At 39.9% G+C, this 22,105-nt stretch overlaps 1 protein-coding gene across 1 annotated transcript in view; it reads right to left on the minus strand.

Annotated features, from left to right (window-relative positions):
- The window catches only part of STK32B (serine/threonine kinase 32B), a 359,309-nt gene that overhangs the window by 259,401 nt on the left and 77,803 nt on the right, over positions 1 to 22,105 (minus strand). The window contains exon 3 of the mRNA XM_089677397.1: positions 14,102 to 14,253. Coding sequence (XP_089533523.1) covers positions 14,102 to 14,253 — 152 coding nt within the window. The remainder of the gene's footprint in view (positions 1 to 14,101; positions 14,254 to 22,105) is intronic.

A 22,105-nucleotide genomic window follows, 5' to 3' on the forward strand; every position in this document is an offset into this window, starting at 1 on the left:
TACTATTTTTTTTTTGTATGTTGAAATGCTTTTTTATTACAAAATATATGAAAAATATTTTTTAACATACATTTTCAAATATACTGTATGTCTTTAAAAATACATTTAATCTACATTTTTGGAATGCATTTACAAATATATGTAGAAATATATATTAAAATGACTTTTTTATATGTAAAAAAAAAATCTGAAGAATATATTTAAAAAATATTTTTCATATATTTTGTAATATATAAAAAATGCATTTCAACATGCAGTGTGTATGTATATATATATGTATTGAAATATATTTTGAAATATATTGAATACAGCCAAAATTGTAGTATTTCATATATATGTCAATATACTTGGGAAGGATATTTTTAAAATGTATTTAAAATATATTTTCCTTCCATGTAGGTCACTAAAGGACTCCATGCACAATAGCAATTTTTTTAAGCTGCAAAAAACACTGCATAAAAAACGCTGGTAATAGCGGTTTTTAGTTGCATTTTAGGAGCATTAGTGTTTTACTAGCGTTTTTACAGTATACGTTAGGAAACAAAAGCTAGAAAAAAGCTGTTAAGGGCTTTTTAGTAGTGTTTAGGAGCGTTGAAAAAACTACCAGCCTAAAATATTGTGTGCGGACATACTGTATAGGATAACACTATCTAGCTTCTAGGAACAGAAAAAAACAGTTGATAACAGCTTTTGGGAGCTTAAAAAAATGCTAGTTTGCATGACGTCTTTAAGAGTAGGGGCTCCCAGTCGCCATATTTTCAGTGTGTGTGTTGGAGCTGGTTAGGTAAAGCTGACAAATACTTGTAGGGAGAGCAAAGGTAAAGCTACAGTGCTGCACAATGCTATACAGTGCTATACTGTGAATTGTGGTGGACTACATATGCTAGAGCAGCCTTTCTCAACCTTGGTGCCCAGGCAACCTGGGGTGCCTTGAGGTTTCTTCAGGGGTGCCTTGTCAAAATGTCTAAAAATTGCCCAAAACTTGTATACAAGCCAGCGGGGGGAACAAGTCTGCCTTTCAGTTACACAAAGCCACAGGTTTTCATTGTGCACCATTACAACCTTCTAGCCGCTGGCGTCCTGACAACAAATGACATCATCAGTTGATAAGGAGGATGTCAGCTGCCTGCACAGTATCCTATTTTGACCCTCCGCTGCCCCTTTCCATCAGTGCTGGGGTCACATTAGCTCAGTGATGGAGAAAATCTAAGGGGGAAGAGAAACCTCTAATGCTGGGTGTCCTAAATCTGTGGATGTTGCTGCGTTATATAATTATTATTATGATACAGTTCAATACAAGAGGGTTAGGAGGGCCCTGCTCCTTGGAGCTTACAATCTAAGAGAGAGGGGCTGGTGGTACAAAAGGTAATAACTGTGGGGGATGGACTGATGGGAGAAATAGAAGATTCCGTTATTACCCGAAGGCAGGCTAGTCTTCCCTGAAGAGATTGCCTAAAAGTGGGCAGAGTAGGCGATAGTCGGATAGATTGGGGTAGAGAGTTCCAGAGGATGGGGGAGGCTCTGGAGAAGTCCTGGAGATAATCATGGGAGAAGGAGACAAGGGAGCTAGAGAGCAGGAGGTTGTGCGAGGAGCGGAGAGTACGGTTTTGTAGTGCCTTTTGAGATTTATCAAAAACATAACTTCATTCTGACAGCAAACCAGCCTAGCCATCTGTTAAGGGTTAACTTTTCTTAGTTGAAATTCAAAGGACCCTCTAGTGAAGACATGCAAATAATGGGTGAAGGGAACTTTTCCCAGAGACAATAGACTGTTTGACTATCCACAGGTGGTCTAAGACCGACAATTCTGAGGTTTAAATTGGCGACTATGAGACTAACTAAAAGATACATATATCAACAAATACTGTTTGTATATTGAGGTTGGGGAAAATGCATATACAAAAGTTAATCAGACAGTCAAATAAGACGTTAGACCTCTAAACATTGAGTCATCACACCTAACCAAAAGACAATGATGAGACGGAAACCTAACTGGCTAAAGGTTCACCCGAAACCTTGGAAAGTGTGATGAACAAACAAACTTCTTGAACTGTCACAATATACTATTATCCACTAAGGTTACAAGTATAACTGGTTGTTTACCCTGACTCCTACACAATGGACAGGTAAACAGAGGGTCTTTCCTACTCATGGGAATTTTTGTTCTAAAACAAAAAGGTTAAACTTAGGACATATAAGGCTAAGAACTGGATATATCTACCCACAGAGATATTATCAAAAAGCATATTATCAATGGGATGTTATAAAGAGTATGTTTCACACACAAAAATATATTCAGCAAAGTTGAGGATGGTATACCACTAAATTGAGTATGAAATGATGAAAAGAAAGATATATTGTGAATTAGCATCAGTTGTATGTTGTATCAGAAAACAAATGCTTTCACACAAGTTTGTATCTCAGGGAAATGAATAACTGAATATACATATATCTTCTATAGTCCTATCCAGAACATTATAGGTATAATCAAATATATATCTGGATAAGACGTATATTTTAATACCTGAAATCACCTTGGGTTCTCCCAAGGTGTGAGTCATCATAAATACTCAAATTGTTCTATGAGCCCTGACTGCCACCTAGTGGACAGGTGAGAGATAGCTTAGGGACATACATTTCTCGACCGGCCAATCAAAAAGCCTGTTGGGAGGGTCTCTTAGAACAATAGTTTAGATGGTATAAAAAGCCATGCACCTCATTTAAGAAAAAACCCTGACTGATTGGAAAAAAGAAAAACTCATTGGAAGGAAAAACTCATTGAAAAAGAAACCTCACTGAAAAACAACAAACTGAGACAAGCTGAAGGAAATCTGACGAGGCTGAAATCCATCTGAAGAACTACTGCTTAACTCTTTTCAAACTTCTAAAAAAACCTTACTAAACTTCTAAATCTCTGTACCTCTAACTTCCTACATTTTCCTACACTATTGAACTATATCTCACTTGTCCCTGTGGCCATCATTCTGAAGGCGTGTCCATTGCCAGCTGAACCCACCGGAAGGTGTCATAGTCCAAGTTCTGGGTGTGGTGAGACTGTCTATATCTAATTTTGTATTGCATATTTCCTCTGTTATTTAGAGTGATAAGAATTACCTTAGAGTGATAACAACTGCATTGGGTGTTCACATATATATATAGGGAGATCCTGTATTACTGTTAGATATTGTTGGTGTCATATTGAAAATTTTTCATATTTCATAAATTATCAAATTTTATTAGTTAGAGTATCATTTATCAGGGAATATTTTCTCCCATTCCTATGGCCACGTTATGTGAGAAAATGACCTCTGAGATACTCTAAAATTATCAGTTATTACTAAATTTTAATTTTAATCTTTATCATCATCATTAGAAAAATTGTTATCTTGTTTTTCATTATTTAGAAATACTGTATTGTGTATGATATTGGTATAGTATATCTTTGATCGTGTGTACCAGTATTCATTCATCACCAGTCTTTTGCGGTTTGTGTTAATATATATATAATTTTTGTACATAAATAAATTTTTATATTTATCTATTATAAGGCAAATTTTGTGTGTATGGTACGAAATCATACTGGCTAAAAGGATTCAAGGTATAATAATAAGTGGTGATCAAATTATTGGTTCATTAAATATTTGCCGTATTTGACGGCTGGAGGCACTGTAATATTTTATTTAAGGGAAAGGGACACCGCCCTTTATAAGTAGAATAAATCCTTACATAAACCACCACAGTTTGGGTGATATTTGGAGACAAGATTGGTGATGTAATTTGGGGCAGAGTTATAAATGGCTTTATATGTTAATGTTAATGTTTTGAATTTTATCTGTTGGGCAATGGGAAGCCAGTGGAGGGATTGGCAGAGAGGGATGGCAGATACAGAACGGTTAGTAAGGTGGATGAGTCTGGCAGCAGCATTCCTGATAGACTGAAGAGGGGATAGCCTGCGATGAGGTAGGCCAATGAGGAGGGAGTTACAATAGTCAAGGCGAGAGATAACAAGGGAGTGAATAAGATGCTTAGTAGTTTCAGAAGTTAAGAATGGCCGTATCTTGGAGATGTTGCAGAGGTGAAGTCTACAAGATTACAAATCTACAAGATATAAAACTATTAGATTCGTTTCTCACATTTTAGAATGGGGTGCCTCAAGACTGTCCATAATTTTAATGGGTGCCTTAACCAAAAAAAGGTTGACAAACACTGCGCTAGAGTACGCCCTCGTGTTCCCTAGCTATTTTTTGTAAGACTCTTTCTTTCTGTATCAGCAGCAAGTGTGCCTGCTTACTAGCCTCTGCGCCACCCCTTTGCATCCTTTTCTTCTTTTATAATTCTTTCAGCCTTTTTTCTTTAATTCAATATTGTATCTGCTAGGGCTAGGCTTAAACATACATAAATGTATGTGGGTTCCTAGTGGAACTCATCTAGGTGAGTTGCAGATCCCTCAGGCCTAGAAAGTACTGAAGATATTTTTTTCACTTGGTGGCCAAAAATTCTGTGAAAACCCCAGGAATAGCTTGAGTCTGTGGGCAATGAATCTCTGCCTGTCCTAGCCAGTCTGGCCTGAATTATAAATAACAAAGCATGCCCATTCTGAACACCTCATTCGGAATAGTGCGTTTCATTTAGTTGTAAGAGCCATTAGTTATGTGGCTTTCATAGTGTTTTAGAAAAGTTTAAAGTAAATAGTGTTTTTAATAATATGGAGGTGAGTGACAGTATAATATCATGGTTGTGCCAAAGATATACAACTGTGTGCTTTATCACAAACTGATGGCAAAAACATTGAGGAAGCACAGAAAATAGGTTAGCATGGCTATCTTGACTGCAGCCTATAAGCAGGCATATGGCCATGTTAGCACATTTCACCTCCATATAAAAGTGAACCTTCACTAAAAAGTGGAAGTGTAGCTTCTCCTCCTTCCCACCCCCTTCCCTGACACCCTAGAACTTTTTTTTAACAGGGAATGTGTACCTTTTTTGACAGGTACCTGCTACCTACTTCCTCATTTTTAACCTAGGTGAGAATTATGTCACTCACCCTGCCTGCAGCCTACTGGGATATGTCATGCATCCCAGAAGGCTGCAGGACCAGTCTCCCTGTGCCATGCAATCTCATGTATGCATAGTGGTGAGTCTGCTGTGATTCATCAGGAAGCCACAAGCAAATCCCAAATCCAAGATGGTGGCACCGAGGACCCACAACAGTGAGAAAAAACAGCTGTGGGAAAACATTCTTAGATTTGATGGCTGTTTAATAGTTATCTTTTTTCAGGTTTCCTTTCTTTTATTTTCTCTAGGTGATCTAACCAGTAAGTCTGTTGTGTTTTCAAAAGAACAAGCCCTCCCGCAGGTATATCAGTTGCAGAGATGAGACAAACCATTTGCCACTGACAGGGGTGCTTATAATGATCAGCTTTTATTAATTCATGTAAAACCTTTATCCCAAAAGGAACAACACCATTTGCCATAACTAATTATAAAGTGTGAGTTGGAGTTTATCTTCAATTTGTTAGTATATTTATTTATTATAGGTACTTATATAGTGCTGTCAATTTACGCTGCGCTTTACATATATATATTGTACATTCACATCAGTCCCTAACCCTCAAGGGGCGTACAATCTAAGGTCCCTAACTCACATTCATACATACACATACTAGGGACAATTTAGACAGGAACCAATTAACCTACAAGCATGTCTTTGGAGTGTTGGAGGAAACTGTAGTACCCGGAGGAAACCCACGCAGGCACAGGGAGAACATTCAAACTCCAGGCAGGTGGTGCCATGATTGGGATTTCAACCATCGACCCTAGTATATTTAAATCTGCTAGTACATCTAACACCCCCTCCCCAGACTGAAAATGCTGCTGTCACTGTGCTGCTTCATCCTGAGTGGGGGCACTTCAATGCAGGAGGATTGTTACTGGCCAGATCACCAGGTGAAAACAGAAGGGGGTAAAAGATTAAAAAAAGAAAACTAATGCAGCCTCCAGATCTAAAGATTGGTAAACTGCAATATAATACATTTTCGGTTTTGGGTTCAATACTGTTTTAAGCTTGAATTCCCAAAGCCTTTATATTTGATGTATTTTATATTGTAAATATCTTGTAGTGCTAATGTTTTACATTGTTAACAGTAGAATTTTACTGCATATTCTATTGTGGAGAGTAAGATAAAGTCACATGAATAAACAATTCTAATAATAACATCCACTTTTCTTTCCTCCATTTTTAAAAATTTGCACTTTTATTTAATTAACTTTTTTAATTAACATATTCAAATGTTTATTTGTACTGAATGTAATATAGATACTTTCCAGCATGATTGTTCTCTTTGATTTTTCGCTCCTCTTGTCCCCATCTAGCCCTAGTTATCAAACAAGCATAAAATGAAATTTTGCTGTCGGAAACAGTAACACAATTAAAAAGAGGATTACACTGTTGAACTCCCATTTTTCACACAGTGCGCAATAAAACCTTTCTTCTAAAAACAAGTCACAGTGACAGGGTGCTTTGTGCAGCTTAATGCCTAATTTATCCAAGATGGGCACCCTCCGTGCCTCTGCATGAATTGAATCCGATTTCTACATTCATCACACGGTTTTCTGCAAATATGCAGAATCTAAAAACAAACACGAAATAGAATTTTGCAAAGCTAAGCATATTTACACATCTGTACTGGCCATAAGCATGCACATATTTTGTACCCACTACAAAGTCTAATTCTCTCCAAGAAATATTCGGTGGAAATAAGACGAGTATTGGATGAGAAGCATTACAGGACTTACTTAATAAGGCAGTGCAAAGTACAGTGACCTACAACAACCAATTGAATTAAATCTTTGACTGATCCAATTACACTATAAAATGGAATAGGTCACTAGGAGTTGTTCTACTTTGTACAGTCACTGAACTTTATTATTAACCACTTCCAGACCGGACACTTTTACCCCCTTCCTGACCAGGGCAATTTTCAGCTTTCAGCGCTATCACACTTTGAATGACAATTGCGCGGTCATGCAACACTGTACCCAAATTCATTTTTTACCATTTTTTTGAGACAGATAAAGCTTTATTTTAGTGGTATTTATTCACCGCTGGGATTTTTATTTTTTTTGCTATGTAAATGAAAATGTCCAAAAAAGTTTGAAAAAAAGTGTTTTTTAAATAAAATTTTGCAAATAAATAATATTTCATCATAAATCTTTGCCAAAATTTATTCCGTTATCTTTTTAGTAAAAAAAAAAATCCAAATTAGTTTATAACCAAAAATTATAATTTTTAAACATTTTTTTTTTACATTTTTATTTTATTTTTTTATATTCTTATTTTTTATTTTTATTTTTTTTTTTACATACTGTACTACTTGTGGGGGGTGATGAAGATTTTTTTTTTTTTTTTTTTTTTTTCACACTGATTGCTTTTACACCCATATAGGATGTAAAAGCAATAATTTCTATTTCTCTCTGTGTGCATTCTTGCACTCATTGAGAAGTACTGAGTGAGCTGTGATTGGTCACAGCTTGTCACATGTTACAAGGCTGTTGTGAATAGCCTTATACCATGTGACCTCTGTGATCATTCACAGATTTCACACGTAGTAAGCAATGATGTCACAAGTGACATCTTGCTTACTAGTTTGCATGTGATCACTGATTGGCCAATCAGTGATCACATGATCGGGACCTCGTACAGAGGTCCCGTCCGACGATCAGTGTTTCACTGTGTCCGGAGGACACAGCGGGCACCGGATGGCGGTGCTGCGCACTCCCATGGAGCGCACAAGCAGGGTGCGGGGAGGCCGTTTATAAACGGCCGCCCGACCCTGCACTGCCACCGTCCGGCCGTTTATATGCAACGGCCAGTAGGGAAGTGGTTAAATCATAACTGAACTTTTATAGTATACTTTCTCCATCTAAAGTCAACTATAGAGGCTGTCACTTCTTCTGAAAATTCGAAATTGCTTGCCTGTCCCTCATTACTGACCAAGGGCAAGAATACAACAGTCATACCTTCTGGTTTGCATACTTGTTTCAGGTCAGTGACTCAGAAAGTATTGAATACACTGGAATAATATGATAGCCAGGACATTTGCATTTTTAATTTAGATTGAAGTCTCTATATTTATATTATTCTATAATATAGACTCAACTGCCACTTTATTAGGTACACCTTGCTAGTACCAGGTTTGACCCCCTTTTGCCTTCAGAACTACCTTAATTCTTTGTGACATAGATTCAACAAGGTGTTGGAAACATTCCTCAGAGATTTTGGTCCATATTGACATGATAGCATCACGCAGTTGCTGCAGTTTTGTCAGCTACACATCCATGATGCAAATCTCCTGATCCACCACATCCCATAGGTGCTCTATTGGATTAAGATCTAGTGACTGTGTAGGCCATTGAAGTACAGTGAACTCATTGTCATCTCATTTTTTAACCGCATCCCAAAGGTGCACTATTGGATTGAGATCTGGTGACTGTATAGGCCATTGAAGAACAGTGAACTCATTGTCATCTCATGTTCCACCACATCCCAAAGGTGCTCTACTGGATTGAGATCTGGTGACTGTATAGGCCATTTGAGTACAGTGAACTCACTGTCATCTCACGTTCCACCACATCCCAAAGGTGCTCTACTGGATTGAGATCTGGTGACTGTATAGGCCATTGAAGTACAGTGAACTCATTGTCATCTCACATTCCACCACATCCCAAAGGTGCTGTACTGGATTGAGATCTGGTGACTGTATAGGCCATTGGAGTATAGTGAACTCATTGTCATCTCACGTTCCACCACATCCCAAAGGTACTCTATTGGATTGAGATCTAGTGACTGTGGAGGCCATTTGAGTACAGTGAACTCACTGTCATCTCACGTTCCACCACATCCCAAAGGTGCTCTACTGGATTGAGATCTGGTGACTGTATAGGCCATTGAAGTACAGTGAACTCATTGTCATCTCACATTCCACCACATCCCAAAGGTGCTGTACTGGATTGAGATCTGGTGACTGTATAGGCCATTGGAGTATAGTGAACTCATTGTCATCTCACGTTCCACCACATCCCAAAGGTACTCTATTGGATTGAGATCTAGTGACTGTGGAGGCCATTGGAGTACAGTGAACTCATTGTCATCTCACGTTCCACCACATCCCAAAGGTGCTCTATTGGATTGAAATCTGGTGACTGTGGAGGCCATTGAAGTACAGTGAACTCATTGTCATGTTCAAGAAGCCAGTTTGAAATGATTTGAGCTTTGTGACATGGTGCATTATCCTGCCGGAAGTAGCCATCAGAAGATGGATACACTATAGTCATAAAGAGATGGACATGGTTAGCAACAATACTCAGGTAGGTTGTGGCGTTTAAACGATGCACAATTGGTACTATGGAGCCCAAAGTGTGCCTAGAAAATATCCCCCACACTATTACACCACTACCACCAACCTGAACCATTGATGTAAGGCAGGATGGATCCATGCTTTCATGTTGTTTGCTCTAAATTCTGACCCTACCATTTGAATGTCGCAGCTGAAATTAAGACTCATCAGACCAGGCAACATTGTTCCAATCTTCTATTGTCCAATTTTGGTGTAGCCTCTGTTTCCTGTTCTTAGCTGACAGGAGTGGCACCTGAAGTGGTCTTCTGCTGCTGTAGCCCATCTGCGTCAAGACATTTTTGTCCACACAACTGCCACTTACCAGATATTTTCTCTTTTTTGGACCATTCTCTATAAACCCTAGAGATGGTTGGGTGCAAAAATCCCAGTGGATCAGCAGTTTTTTTAAATACTCAGACCAGCCTGTCTGGCACCAACAACCATGCCACGTTCATAGTCACTTAAATCCCCTTTCTTCTCCATTCTGATGCTCAGTTTGAAATTCAGCAAGTTGTCTTCACTACATCTACAGTTGTGTTCAAAATTAATAGCAGTCAGACATCACTAACCTGATCAATAACTGTTTTTGGTAGAAATGATATTTCTACATGGCAAATAATGTACTAGCAGGTGTAGTAGAGTAATAGAAATCCAACAGACCCAACAGTCATGACATGCATGCTGCTGATTCTGTGTAATTGAATCACTAATTGAAAGGAGCATGTTCAAAATAATAGCAGTGTGGAGTTCTATTAGTGAGGTCATTCAATCTTTGAAAAACAGGTGGCAATTATTGCCCTTATTTAAGGAAGGAAGGCAGCAAATGTTGTACATGCTGGTTACAGTGCATTTCTCTCTGAAATTCTGAGGAAAATGGGTCGTTCCAGACATTGTTCAGAAGAACAGCGTACCTTGATTAAAAAGTTGATTGGGGAGTGGAAAACATATAAAGAAGTGCATAAAATGATAGGCTGCTCAGCTAAAATGATCGCAAATGCTTTAAAATGGCAACCAAAATCTGAAAAACTACCAATCAAATGGATAGAAGAATAGCCAAAATGGCGCGGACGCAGCCAACAATCAGCTCCAGGAAGATGAAAGAAGGTGTAAAGTTACCTGTGAGTACTGTTACAATTAGAAGACGCCTATGTGAAGCCAAGCTATCTGCAAGAAGCCCCCGCAAAGTCCCACTGTTGAAAAAAAGACATGTGCTGAAGAGGTTACAATTTGCCAAAGAGCACATTGACTGGCCTAAAGAGAAATGGTACAACATTTTGTGGACTGATGAAAGTAAGATTGTTCTTTTTGGGTCTAGTGGCCGGAGACAGTTTTGTCAGACGACCCCCAAACACTGAATTCAAGCCACAGTACACTGTGAAGACAGTGAAACATGGTTGCGCAAGCATCATGATATGGGGATGTTTCTCATACTACGGTGTTGGGCCTATTTATCGCATACCAGGGATCACGGATCAGTTTGAATACATCAGAATACTTGAAGAGGTCATGCTGCCTTATGCTGAAGAGGAAATGCCCTTGAAATGGGTGTTCCAACAAGACAACAACCCCAAAAACACCAGTAAACGTGCAACATCTTGGTTCCAGACCAACAAGATTGATGTTATAGAGTGGCCAGCCCAATCCCCGGATCTTAATCCAATAATAGAAAACTTGTGGGGTGACATCAAAAATGCAGTTTCTGAGGCAAAACCAAGAAATAGAGAAGAACTGTGGAATGTAGTCCAATCATCCTGGGCTGGAATACCTGTTCACAGGTGCCAGAAGTTGGTTGACTCCATGCAACACAGATGTACAGCAGTTCTCAGAAACAGTGCTTATACAACTAAATATTCATTAAGTGATTCAAAGGAAAGCAAAATCTTCAAACATTTTTCAGTTTATATAGTGAATGTTTGAGTTTGTAAAGAAGAATACAAACACTGCTATTTTTTTGAACAGTCTAATATTCACTATTCTTCAATTTTTTTAGAGGAACAACACAAATTTGATATATTTTTCTTCATGTTTTGATTTGGACTAGAATGTGTAGTGTTCCCAATGCATTTGTGTGTATGGAAATAAAAGCTATTAGAAGGAATTTGAGCTTTATTCACTTTTTTCAACACACTGCTATTATTTTGAACACAACTGTAGATGCCTAAATGCAGTTGCTGCCATGTGATTGGCTGTTTAGCAATTTGTGTTACTAAGCAATTGAAATAGGTGTACCTAATAAAGTGGTCGGTGAGTGTACTTTACCATACTGTATACTTGCAAACCAGGCACTGTTTTTCTTTCACTTAGCTCTGAGAAATGTCATCACACTTCCAGGTCAGTGCAAACGTTCCATTGTTTACATTCTGGTTGTCTAACGTCTATACCATGACTGCTGACCAGGACAGAGAACAACCAGAAGGGCATCTGGTCCACATATGTGTTTATAATATCTAGGTGTAAATTCCATGTCAGAAGAGAACAGGAGGCAGGCTTGTAGGAGTGAGGAGGGGAACGCAGTTCCAGCACCTCCATCACTGGATGTATGATGTATGTAATGACAAGGGGTAATGAGATGTTCTGGAGGATCTATAGTTGCTAGGGGGTCAATTGTGGCTTGGATGGATCTACCGTTGAGGGAAGGGTCTATTGTTGTTGGCTGCTGGAGGGTCCATTGATGTTGGATGCTGGGAGATCTATTGTTGCTGGCAGGGGTCTGTTGTTGCTGGGATGGATCTATTGTTGCTGGAGGGGTATTTTGTTGCTGGGGGTTCTATTGCTGAAAGGGTGGTGTATTGTTACTCGCTGGAGAGGATCTACTATCATTAACAAATTTCATACATTTAATCAGCGCCACAAAATTATACTTGGCTCTGTATTCTCTAAAAGGGGTGATACTGGTAGGCGGATAGAGGGTGGAACCAAGAGACAGTACTCAAAGGTGGGTAGGAAAAGCAATGAAAAAATGCTCTAAGAATGAAGGAGGCGGACCTTCCATTCATAGTTCATAGTTAGTCTGGTTGAAAAAAAGACAAAAATCCATCCAGTTCAACCATTAAAAAAGAAAATAAGTTATAATCCTAATTTTACAGTTGATCCAGAGGAAAGCAAAAAACCCAGCAAAGCATGATCCAATTTGCTCCTGCAGGGAAAAAAATTCCTATCTGATCCCTGCGAAGCAATCGGATAATCCCTGGATCAACTTTACCTATAAATGTTAGTATCCAGTTATATTCTGTGTATCCAAGAAAGAATCCAGGCCTTTTTTAAAGCAATCCATTGAGCTGGCCAGAACCAACTTTTGAGGGAGTCTATTCCACATTTTCACAGCTCTTACTGTGAAGAAACCTTTCCGTGTTTGGTGATTACATTTCTGTTCCTCCAGACATAAAGAGTGCCCCCTTGTCCTCTGTGTTGACCTCAGGGTGAATAACTCTACACTGAGTTCACTATATGAACCACTGATGTATTTATACATGTTGATCATATCCCCCTTAATCTCCTCTTCTCAAGAGAGAATAAATTCAGTTCCTCTTTCCTCATAGCTGAGCTCCTCCATGCCTCTTAACAGTTTGGTTGCCCTTCTCTGTACTTTATACAGTTCCCCAATGTTTGTTTTGTGAATTGGTGCCCAAAACTGAACTGTATATTCCAGATGAGGTCTTCACCCACCCATCCTTTATTTATAGAGCACTTTTCATTGCTGGAAGCAATGGTACAGCCTATATGAATGGAGGAGGGTGGCAGAAGGGGTTGGCATAGTTGGCACTCTTGTTGTGTGCCTATGACTTGTTAAGTGGCTGCATTAAAGTGTTACTAAACCCACAACAGTAAAGTCAGTCTGTATATGCAGCAAAGCATGCTTGTTATACTCACTGTGGAACCTAAGGGGTTAATCCTCTGCATTGTGTAAAAACACTGTTTGATCCTGTCTTCTCTGATCCTCTATTTCTTTCAGTATCCCCCCTTATCTCCTGATAAGATATATCATGTGGAGTCACTCTGCACATGCTCAGTTTGGTCTGTTTTGGTATAGAGGTTTTTTTTTTGGGGGGGGTGTGCATGTGATGATCAGAGGGTCAGTCAGTGCTGTCCAGACAAAGGTCAGGGGTTCTGCATCCTCCTAGATCAGGAAACAAACTCCTCCTAAAAGCTTACACTGATAGAAGTCACAAGACTGCTATACGGCTGATGAGAAAAGGTATTTAGCAGTTTACATTTACTAAAATAATTGCATTTGCATGTTGTGTGTACTGTGGGAGACCAGATATAGTGAATGCAGGGTCCTGGATCTAGTAACAGTTTAATCCTGCAGCACCAGGAGATTACCAGAAGATTACTGCTGTGGAGGTATGGGGAAGATTTCAACAGCCACCAGCACAAGGGACATTTTTGCCTAAACTGTTGGTGCCAGGTTAAAAAAAAATGATCTAAACTAAGGCTTTTATGTCAAATATCTTGTATATCTGATGCCGTTCCCGGTAATGAAGTCTGGACCAATGGAGTAGGATTGGAATTATGTGTACTGCATTCATGCCTATGGTCCCAAAGACCATGAACCGTTTTGCCTCCCCCAAGTGTATGTGAGGAAATGTCTGACACCCTGAGCAATTTAGGAGAAGCATATGTCTCGGATGTTTCTGTTATAGGTTTGTAGGAGAAGATTCGGACAGAAGAGAATAGGTAACAAAAACATCTTATCTTTAACATACCATAGATTTACCAGAAAGGGATGTTCAAGGCACTGCATTATCTGTAGTTCTCTGAAAACATTTCTCACTTCATCCCTTTCCACACATTTCTGTTTGTTCATGTATTTCATGGCATACATCTTCTTTGAGTCTCGTTTCTGGACAATGCACACCTGCAAGACACAATGTCAATAGGTTATGTACAAAACCATCTCTTTGGCCGCAGTACTCCACTTATTTAATTGACAGGAATTTTTGTACCATATAGATGCAATTTTCTAGGTGTTTTTATTGTAATGAAGATGTAGCACTACCTTCTTGAGGGCTGCTGGATTTGTTTTGGGTCTCCCTAAGCTCTGCACGGCCAGGCAACATGCATTTTTCCACATTTGTACACTCAGAGTCAGTAAACAATCCTTGAGCTAGTTTTTAGTTGTTTTTGTTAAAGGGTTAACAACTTGGATGGGGTCCAGGGGTATATGGGATGCCCAAGCAACTGTAAACTTGAGGACACACCTAATAGCAACAATACTGTACAAAAATGTGGATCCGAAGATAACACTGTCTCTTTGAGAGAGCTCTAAGCCCCCTTGGTGTACCTCCTCAGACCCCAAATGAATGTTGGTGCTATATAAATCCTGTATAATAATAATAAAATAATAATAACGCCTGCCTTACTCCCAGGCTGGCTCTTCCCAGACTGCTACCCAACCTCTGTCTAATAAAACAGCAAATCAAACTAGAGGATGCTACATCAACATTCTGACTTGCCAAAGCTGCATTTTTAATTCAGACAGCAAACCTGTATTTGCTTCAAACACCCTGTAAGGTTTAGAATTTTTTTTTTTTTTGTTTTTCATGATTTAATGTTTTAAAAGAAGATTGACCCATTGAATAAATTTAAAAATAACTCTTTCTATAGTTTACCTGTGGATCTATCCAACACTCTGTTGAATCTCTAGATCAGGGGCGGACTGACAACTCATGGGGCCCTCGGGCAATAGGGGATCATGGGGCCCCTGTGTCCTTACCCAAACTCAAAAAAGCCTATGAAAAAGGTACCAGGAGCATCTCATGGGCCCCCTACTGACCCCGGGCCCTCGAGCAGTGCCCGAGTTTCCAAATGGTCAGTCCGCCCCTGCTCTAGATAATTAAAATATAACAGCTTCATACCATGCAGTTTTATGCTATATGTCCTTTAAACTCATTTTAAGTGATCACTCTCAGCAAAGGGGAAGAAATTCATGAAAAGACACCAGTGCAAAAACAATTCTTGAGCCTCCCAGACTATTGTCCAACTACGAAAACAGATTTACTCTGTATAAATCAATAAGCACATAGCTAAAGTGATAGAGAAAGAGATAGATGAACATGAACAGTAGCGTTGGTCTACCAAAATCTGCCACTGTGCCAGACCTTCCACCTGCACCAATTTACTCAATATAGTAGTAGTTTGCAAATATATATATCGTTTCTGGAAGCATGCACATACAGTACCTGTACTGGGTTTCCATTCATGTGCCAGAATCTCTGCAGACAGAAAATCTCGTAGACACTGTTCAGCTTAATCCTCTGCCCTGTGCCTATACATTCATATTGCTGATATCGCTTGGCAAAGCCAGAACCAGAGTAATGGGACAAGGAACCGCTTCTGTCAACTTTCAGGTAACTACTGACATCAGTGCTAGGCATTCCTGCTCCAATGGACACCAGTATAAGGGCCACTCTCTCCATCACTGACATTGATGTTGGGGCATTCTTCTTTCCACTGACACCAGTGTGAGGGATACCCTTCCTCCTTGGACACCAATCCCGGGCCATTCTTCCTCCAACTGTCACTAATGTAGAGGGAACTCTTCCTCCAACTGAAACTATTACTGGGGCATTCTTTCTCCAGCTGACACCAATGCAGAGGGCACTCTTCCTCCTGCTGACACCAATGTAGAAGGCTCACTTCCACTGACACCAATGTAGAGGTCACCCTTCCTCCCACTGATATCAATGTAAAGGGAACTCTTCCTCCCACTGAAACCAGTTTAGAGCACACTCTTCCTCCCACTGACACAAATGTAGAGGGACTCTTCCTCTCACTGACACCAGTTTAGAGGGCACTCTTCCTCCCACTAACACAAATGTAAAAGGTACTCTTCTTCCCATTAACCCCAGTGTAGAGGGCACTCTTCCGCCCACTGACACCATTTTACAGGGCATTCTTCCTCCCGCTGACCCCAATGTAAAGGGTACTCTTCCTTCCGCTGACCCCAATGTAAAGGGCACTTTTCCTTCCATTGACCCCAATGTAAAGGGCACTCTTCCTCCCACTGACCCAAATGTAAAGGGCACTCTTCCTCTCACTGGCCCCAATGTGAAGGGTGCTCTTCCTTCCTGCTGACCCCAATGTAAAAGGCATTCTTCCTCCTACTGACCCCAATGTAAAGGGCGCTCTTACTCCCACTGACCCCAATGTAAAGGGAACTCTTCTTTCCACTGACCCCAAAGTAAAGTGCACTCTTCCTCCCGCTGAGTTCAATGTAATTGGCACTCTTCCTCCCGCTGACCCCAATGTAAAGGAAAGTCTTCCTTCCGCTGACCCCAATGTAAAGGAAACTCTTCCTTCCGCTGACCCCAATGTAAAGGAAACTCTTCCTTCAGCTGACCCCAATGTAAAGGAAACTCTTCCTTCAGCTGGCCCCAATGTAAAGGGCACTCTTCCTCTCACTGGCCCCAATTTGAAGGGTGCTCTTCCTTCCTGCTGACCCCAATGTAAAGGGCATTCTTCCTCCCACTGACCCCAATGTAAAGGGCGCTCTTACTCCCACTTACCCCAATGTAAAGGGCACTCTTCTTTCCACTGACCCCAAAGTAAAGTGCACTCTTCCTCCCGCTGAGTTCAATGTAATGGGCACTCTTCCTCCCGCTGACCCCAATGTAAAGGAAACTCTTCCTTCCGCTGACCCCAATGTAAAGGAAACTCTTCCTTCCGCTGACCCCAATGTAAAGGAAACTCTTCCTTCAGCTGACCCCAATGTAAAGGAAACTCTTCCTTCAGCTGACCCCAATGTAAAGGAAACTCTTCCTTCCGCTGACCCCAATGTAAAGAGTGCTCTTCCTCCCACTGACACCAATGTAAGGGGTATATTTCCTCCCACTAACACTAACAAGAAAATGATAACTTTTTGAAAAAAAAGTGAATAAAAAATTTGTCATATTTGTGACAATCCAAAGGTTGTTAACAACATGGTAAGAGAAAACTGTATATTTCTTTATGCACATATTTGTATGAGAATAATATGTTGAATGCCAGGGCCTGCTGAAAAGTTTGTTACATATGGTTTTAGAGTAATATACAGTGTGTGCATTGAGAAGACAGCAAATAAAAAGGGACATAGAACATATGGGGATGGTAACTCTTGATACAACAGATTACAGATCTCACAGCATCTAGGTGCCAAAGAAGCCTTTCTCTCCCTGCTCTGCCTATTCTCCCAATCAGAGTACTGTGTTTAAAGAATATATGACAGCATTAGGCAATGTTTTTTCAATGGAGGTGTAAAATAACTATAGCTTTACATATTCTTAACAAGCAGTACATGGGAATTACAACAATTCCTCAATGACCCCTGTAACTTCATCTTCACATTTTATAGCAGGAAGTACTTTGAGTTTACTTTCTACAGTTTAGTTATTCGTCTGGAAATGTCCTCTTTGCCTTTCATGACTTTCTTTAAATCTGAATATATCTATAACTTTAAATTGGTTGTAAACCCTTACATATACCCAGTGAAGTGACTGGCATCAAGTGATACATGAAAAATAAAACAAACCTTCCTACATGAGTTGTACCTGCTTATCTGTGGCCTTTTCTTTCTAAGTCCAGAACTTATACAGTTTGTCTGAAAGGTCAAATACAGGGGGTGGAGAACTGAAATTACACTCTGCAGAGCTCAGTGAAGAGAGCTCTGAGAGCAAATTGGAACAAGTGGACATCCGCCCCCCCCCCCCTTCACATAACACATAGGAACAGAGCTGAGTCTGTCAATCACAGTCTGTGTGCTGGAGCTCCCTCCCCTGTCAAATTTTTTCTCTTGGTGCCAGGAAAACTTTAAATGGTTCATATCGCAAGAACAAAGCAGCAGACAGAAATGACACTTAGTGTGTTTAAATGAGACAAATACACACTACAGAGGGATATGATTTGTTCATATTTCATGTCTGAGGTTCACAACCGATTTAAGTTTTCTCTGTAACAGTATCCATTTGAAAGTTGACATTAAACACATATTTATTTGCTGATGCTTGATATTTCTGTGATATAACCATAGCTCAACAGACCTGTAGCAGCTGCAATCTGAGTTACTCACAGCTGCCGTTATCAATATATTTACAGCTGCAGTTTAATTTCTTTATTTATCTTTGATCTTTATTGCACAAAACCCACCAAGGAATTGTGCACCAAATTTTCTTAGCTGTATAGAAATGAGAGAGAACAGCTTTAAAGTAAACTTCTACTCCATTTAACATTTCAAGCTTGGAGCACAATGTGCCTGCTGTTACCTTTGTTAGCCAAAAAGTCTATACACATATACACAGTATATCCGCTTCCCCTCCACCCTATAGCAGATATACTGCTACAGGGCAGCACAAGTGTGCAAAATCACGTATTTATAAATGTGATTTTGCATTTCCGGGTAGGGGGCGCACGCGAGGCACGTTTGTGCCCTACCCGTGCTGCCATTCGCGGCTGTGGCTGTCAATCATCGGTTCCCGGCCATTGATTACTCACTGGCGCCTGGTGATTTCCGAGCATCTCCGACAGGGGGGAGAACTGTTTGTAAACAAAACAGTTCTCTCCCTGTCAGCTCGTGCACACTGCTTTGAATGGCTGTGCACAGCACCCTCTTTTTTCGTCCTGCTTACCATTGTCATCGAAAGTGAAAGTAAAAGAAAATCCCACATTTTGGGTTGTCCCCAGAAAAGTAACAGAGGAGAAATCTTCCAATGAGGGCATAGGTTCTTGTGACCTGGGGGGTCCCAAGAATCCTTAACCACTTGCTGCCCAGCCTATGGCCAAATGGCGGCCGGGCGAACACTTAATCTCTTTGGGAGGATGCCATATGGCGTCCTTCCCGGATTGCGCCTTGCGCGTGCCTACAGGGCCGCGCTGTGACGAGATCTGTCACCGGCCGTGTACCTCGGACACAGACGACGATGACGAATCTGTGTACCGGCCCCGTTGCCAGTACCATGTGACCTGCTGTGACCAATCACATCAGGTCACATGACAGTTGTATACAATGGATGGCTTCCTTTCATGCCATCCATTGTATACAAGTGTGTCTAGCTGTGAATGGTCACAGCAATAACATGCACAGGCTGGGCCAATCACAGCCCATCTGTGTCATGTGATTAGCCATGGCCAATCACAGCTAATCACAACAAAAAAAACCTGAATTAATCGATTTCATTCAATTAAATGCTTGCTTATAGCAAATAAATTATTTGCTATAATCAATCAATCAAAAAAAAAAATACTGATCACTTCCCCAAAGTAGTACAATGTTACTATGGTAACATTATACTACTTTGGCCATAGTGCAATTTGAAAAAAAATCTTTAAAGAAAGAGAAAAAAATGTAATAAAAAATAAAAAATATATTAAAAAAAAATATATATATATTTTTTAATTATTTTTTTTTACTGTCTCTGATTACCGCCATGCCTGTTATATGCTGACACTGTACTGTACTGGTGACAGTATGAAAAAAAAAATTATGAAAATATTTTTTTTCATTTCTTTTTAATTTCCAAAAAATGATGACAAACAAATTACAACTTCAAAAAACTCGCCATGCCTCTTATGAAATACGTCAGACTGTCTACTTTGCAAAAAGCAACCTATTATGAATGCTGCTGCTAGACTCATACACCTTACCAACCGATCAGCGACTGCTGCCCCTCTCTGCCAATCCCTCCACTGGCTTCCACTAACCCAACGTATAAAATTCAAAATACTAACCACAGCTTACAAAGCCGTCCACAACACTGCCCCTAGCTACATCACCAACCTCATCCACAGATACCGCCCAAATCGCCCACTCTGCTCCTCCCATGATATCCTCCTCTCTAGCTCCCTCATCACCTCCTCCCATGCTCGCCTCCAGGACTTCTCCAGAGCCTCTCCCATCCTCTGGAATTCCCTACCACAGCATGTCCTGTCAGCCCCCACCCTGTCTGCCTATAGGCGATCTTTGAAAACTCACTTCTTCAGGGAACCCTACCCCACCTAAGAACTGCACTTGAATCACCTCCGCCAGATCATTCCCCGCAGCTATCACCTTTTGTATCACCTCCCCTTTCTTTTAGATTGTAAGCTCCACAAGCAGGGCCCTCCTATTCCTTCTGTACTGAAATGTATTGTAATTGTACTGTCTCCCTTATATTGTAAAGCGCTGCGCAAACTGTTTGCGCTATATAAATACTGTATAATAATAATAAACCTGAAAATTGGTCTGGGCAGGAAGGGGGTAAAAGTGCCTGGTATTGAAGTGGTTAATTTGCATTGATTTCCTCTCACTTTCTGTTTGACTGTGGAACAGGAAGTAAAGGGAAATCTCCACAATGGGACACAGACAGTGAAAAAAATTCTGACCTGGGTTATAACCCTCCCTTGCCCTACCCAAAATTTAAAAAAAAGTTCTGCCTATAGTTCTACTTTATTATAGTTGTTAAAAAAAAGATTCTATACTATTTCTAGATACACAGATTTTTGTCAGTGGTGAGAAGCTAATGACTGACCTATATGTTAAGGCCACGGATCAACATCAATTACTTGATGATTCGAGTTTCCACCCATCAAGGGTACTTAAATCTATCTTCCTTAGTCAATTCACACGGGTTAAGAGGATAGTAAGGGATGAGACATTATTGAAGGAAAGATTAAATGAGATGGGAAATAAATTAGAGACAAGGGGTTATCCTTCTACTGTACTTAAAAAGGAGCGTGTGCAAGTGCATAATACATGTATATGTAGTAAGTGATAACAAACGAGTTGCATTTGTCATCCAGTATCATCGTTATTTGTGGGAGGTTTATTCTATTATCAAAAAACATTGGTACACCCTGTAGGATAATTACCCTGATGTTCCAGAGTTGATGGATCTATCCCTCCCTTCTTATAGAAAGGAGCATACTATTTCCAATTATGAGGTCCGATCAGACTTCTTTCTAGCTGCCAAGTACATTTTTGGAGCCTTATGTCTTAATTGTATCCAGTGCTCGCATACGATCAAGGGAAGTTATTTTAGTCATCCACATTAGGGTTACCAAATAAAAATGAAATGCTATTATACCTGCTAGACCAGGTATGGCATTTACTTCCTAAAATGGCCCTGTGGATATTATTATATTGGTGAAACTATACTGAAGGTTAAAGATCATTCTGACATAAATATTCCATGAAGGATAAACGTGTACATTTGCTGTTGCACGACATTTTGTTGAATGTTCTCATTCGATTCCACAACTGTAATTCATGGTAATGAATCATACACAGAAAAATAGAAGAGGTAGCAATAGAGAACTGATAATCAAGAAAAAGCTTGATAGGATTGCGCATTTAAATATTATACAACCGTGAGGTTTAAATTCTGATTTTGATTTGCATCTCTTTTTTTAGAAGATTTTATGTATTTTGTATTATGTATTTTTTACTTTTTTTTTTTTTACATATTTACTTTATAATTACCTATGTAGCGCTACCCTCTTGAGGGCAGCTTAGTGTTTGGGTCCCCCTATGCTCTGCACAGCCAGACAACACGCATTTTCCACACTTTCATCCACAGTCAGTAAACAGTCCTCGAGCTTAGTTTTTGTTGTTTTATTAGGGGTTAACAACTTGGATGGGGTCTAGGGGTATATGGGATGTCCAAATGGAAGTGAAAAAACTTGGAGGATAACTTCTTACAAAATGGCAAAAATCAAGCAAATGCACAAAGAGAACATAACCTAGACTCTCTACTCCTTTG

This window comes from Staurois parvus, unplaced genomic scaffold, assembly GCF_062004578.1.
Source record: "Staurois parvus isolate SC_StPar_1 unplaced genomic scaffold, SC_StPar_1.0 ptg000186l, whole genome shotgun sequence".
NCBI classification, from domain to species: domain Eukaryota; kingdom Metazoa; phylum Chordata; class Amphibia; order Anura; family Ranidae; genus Staurois; species Staurois parvus.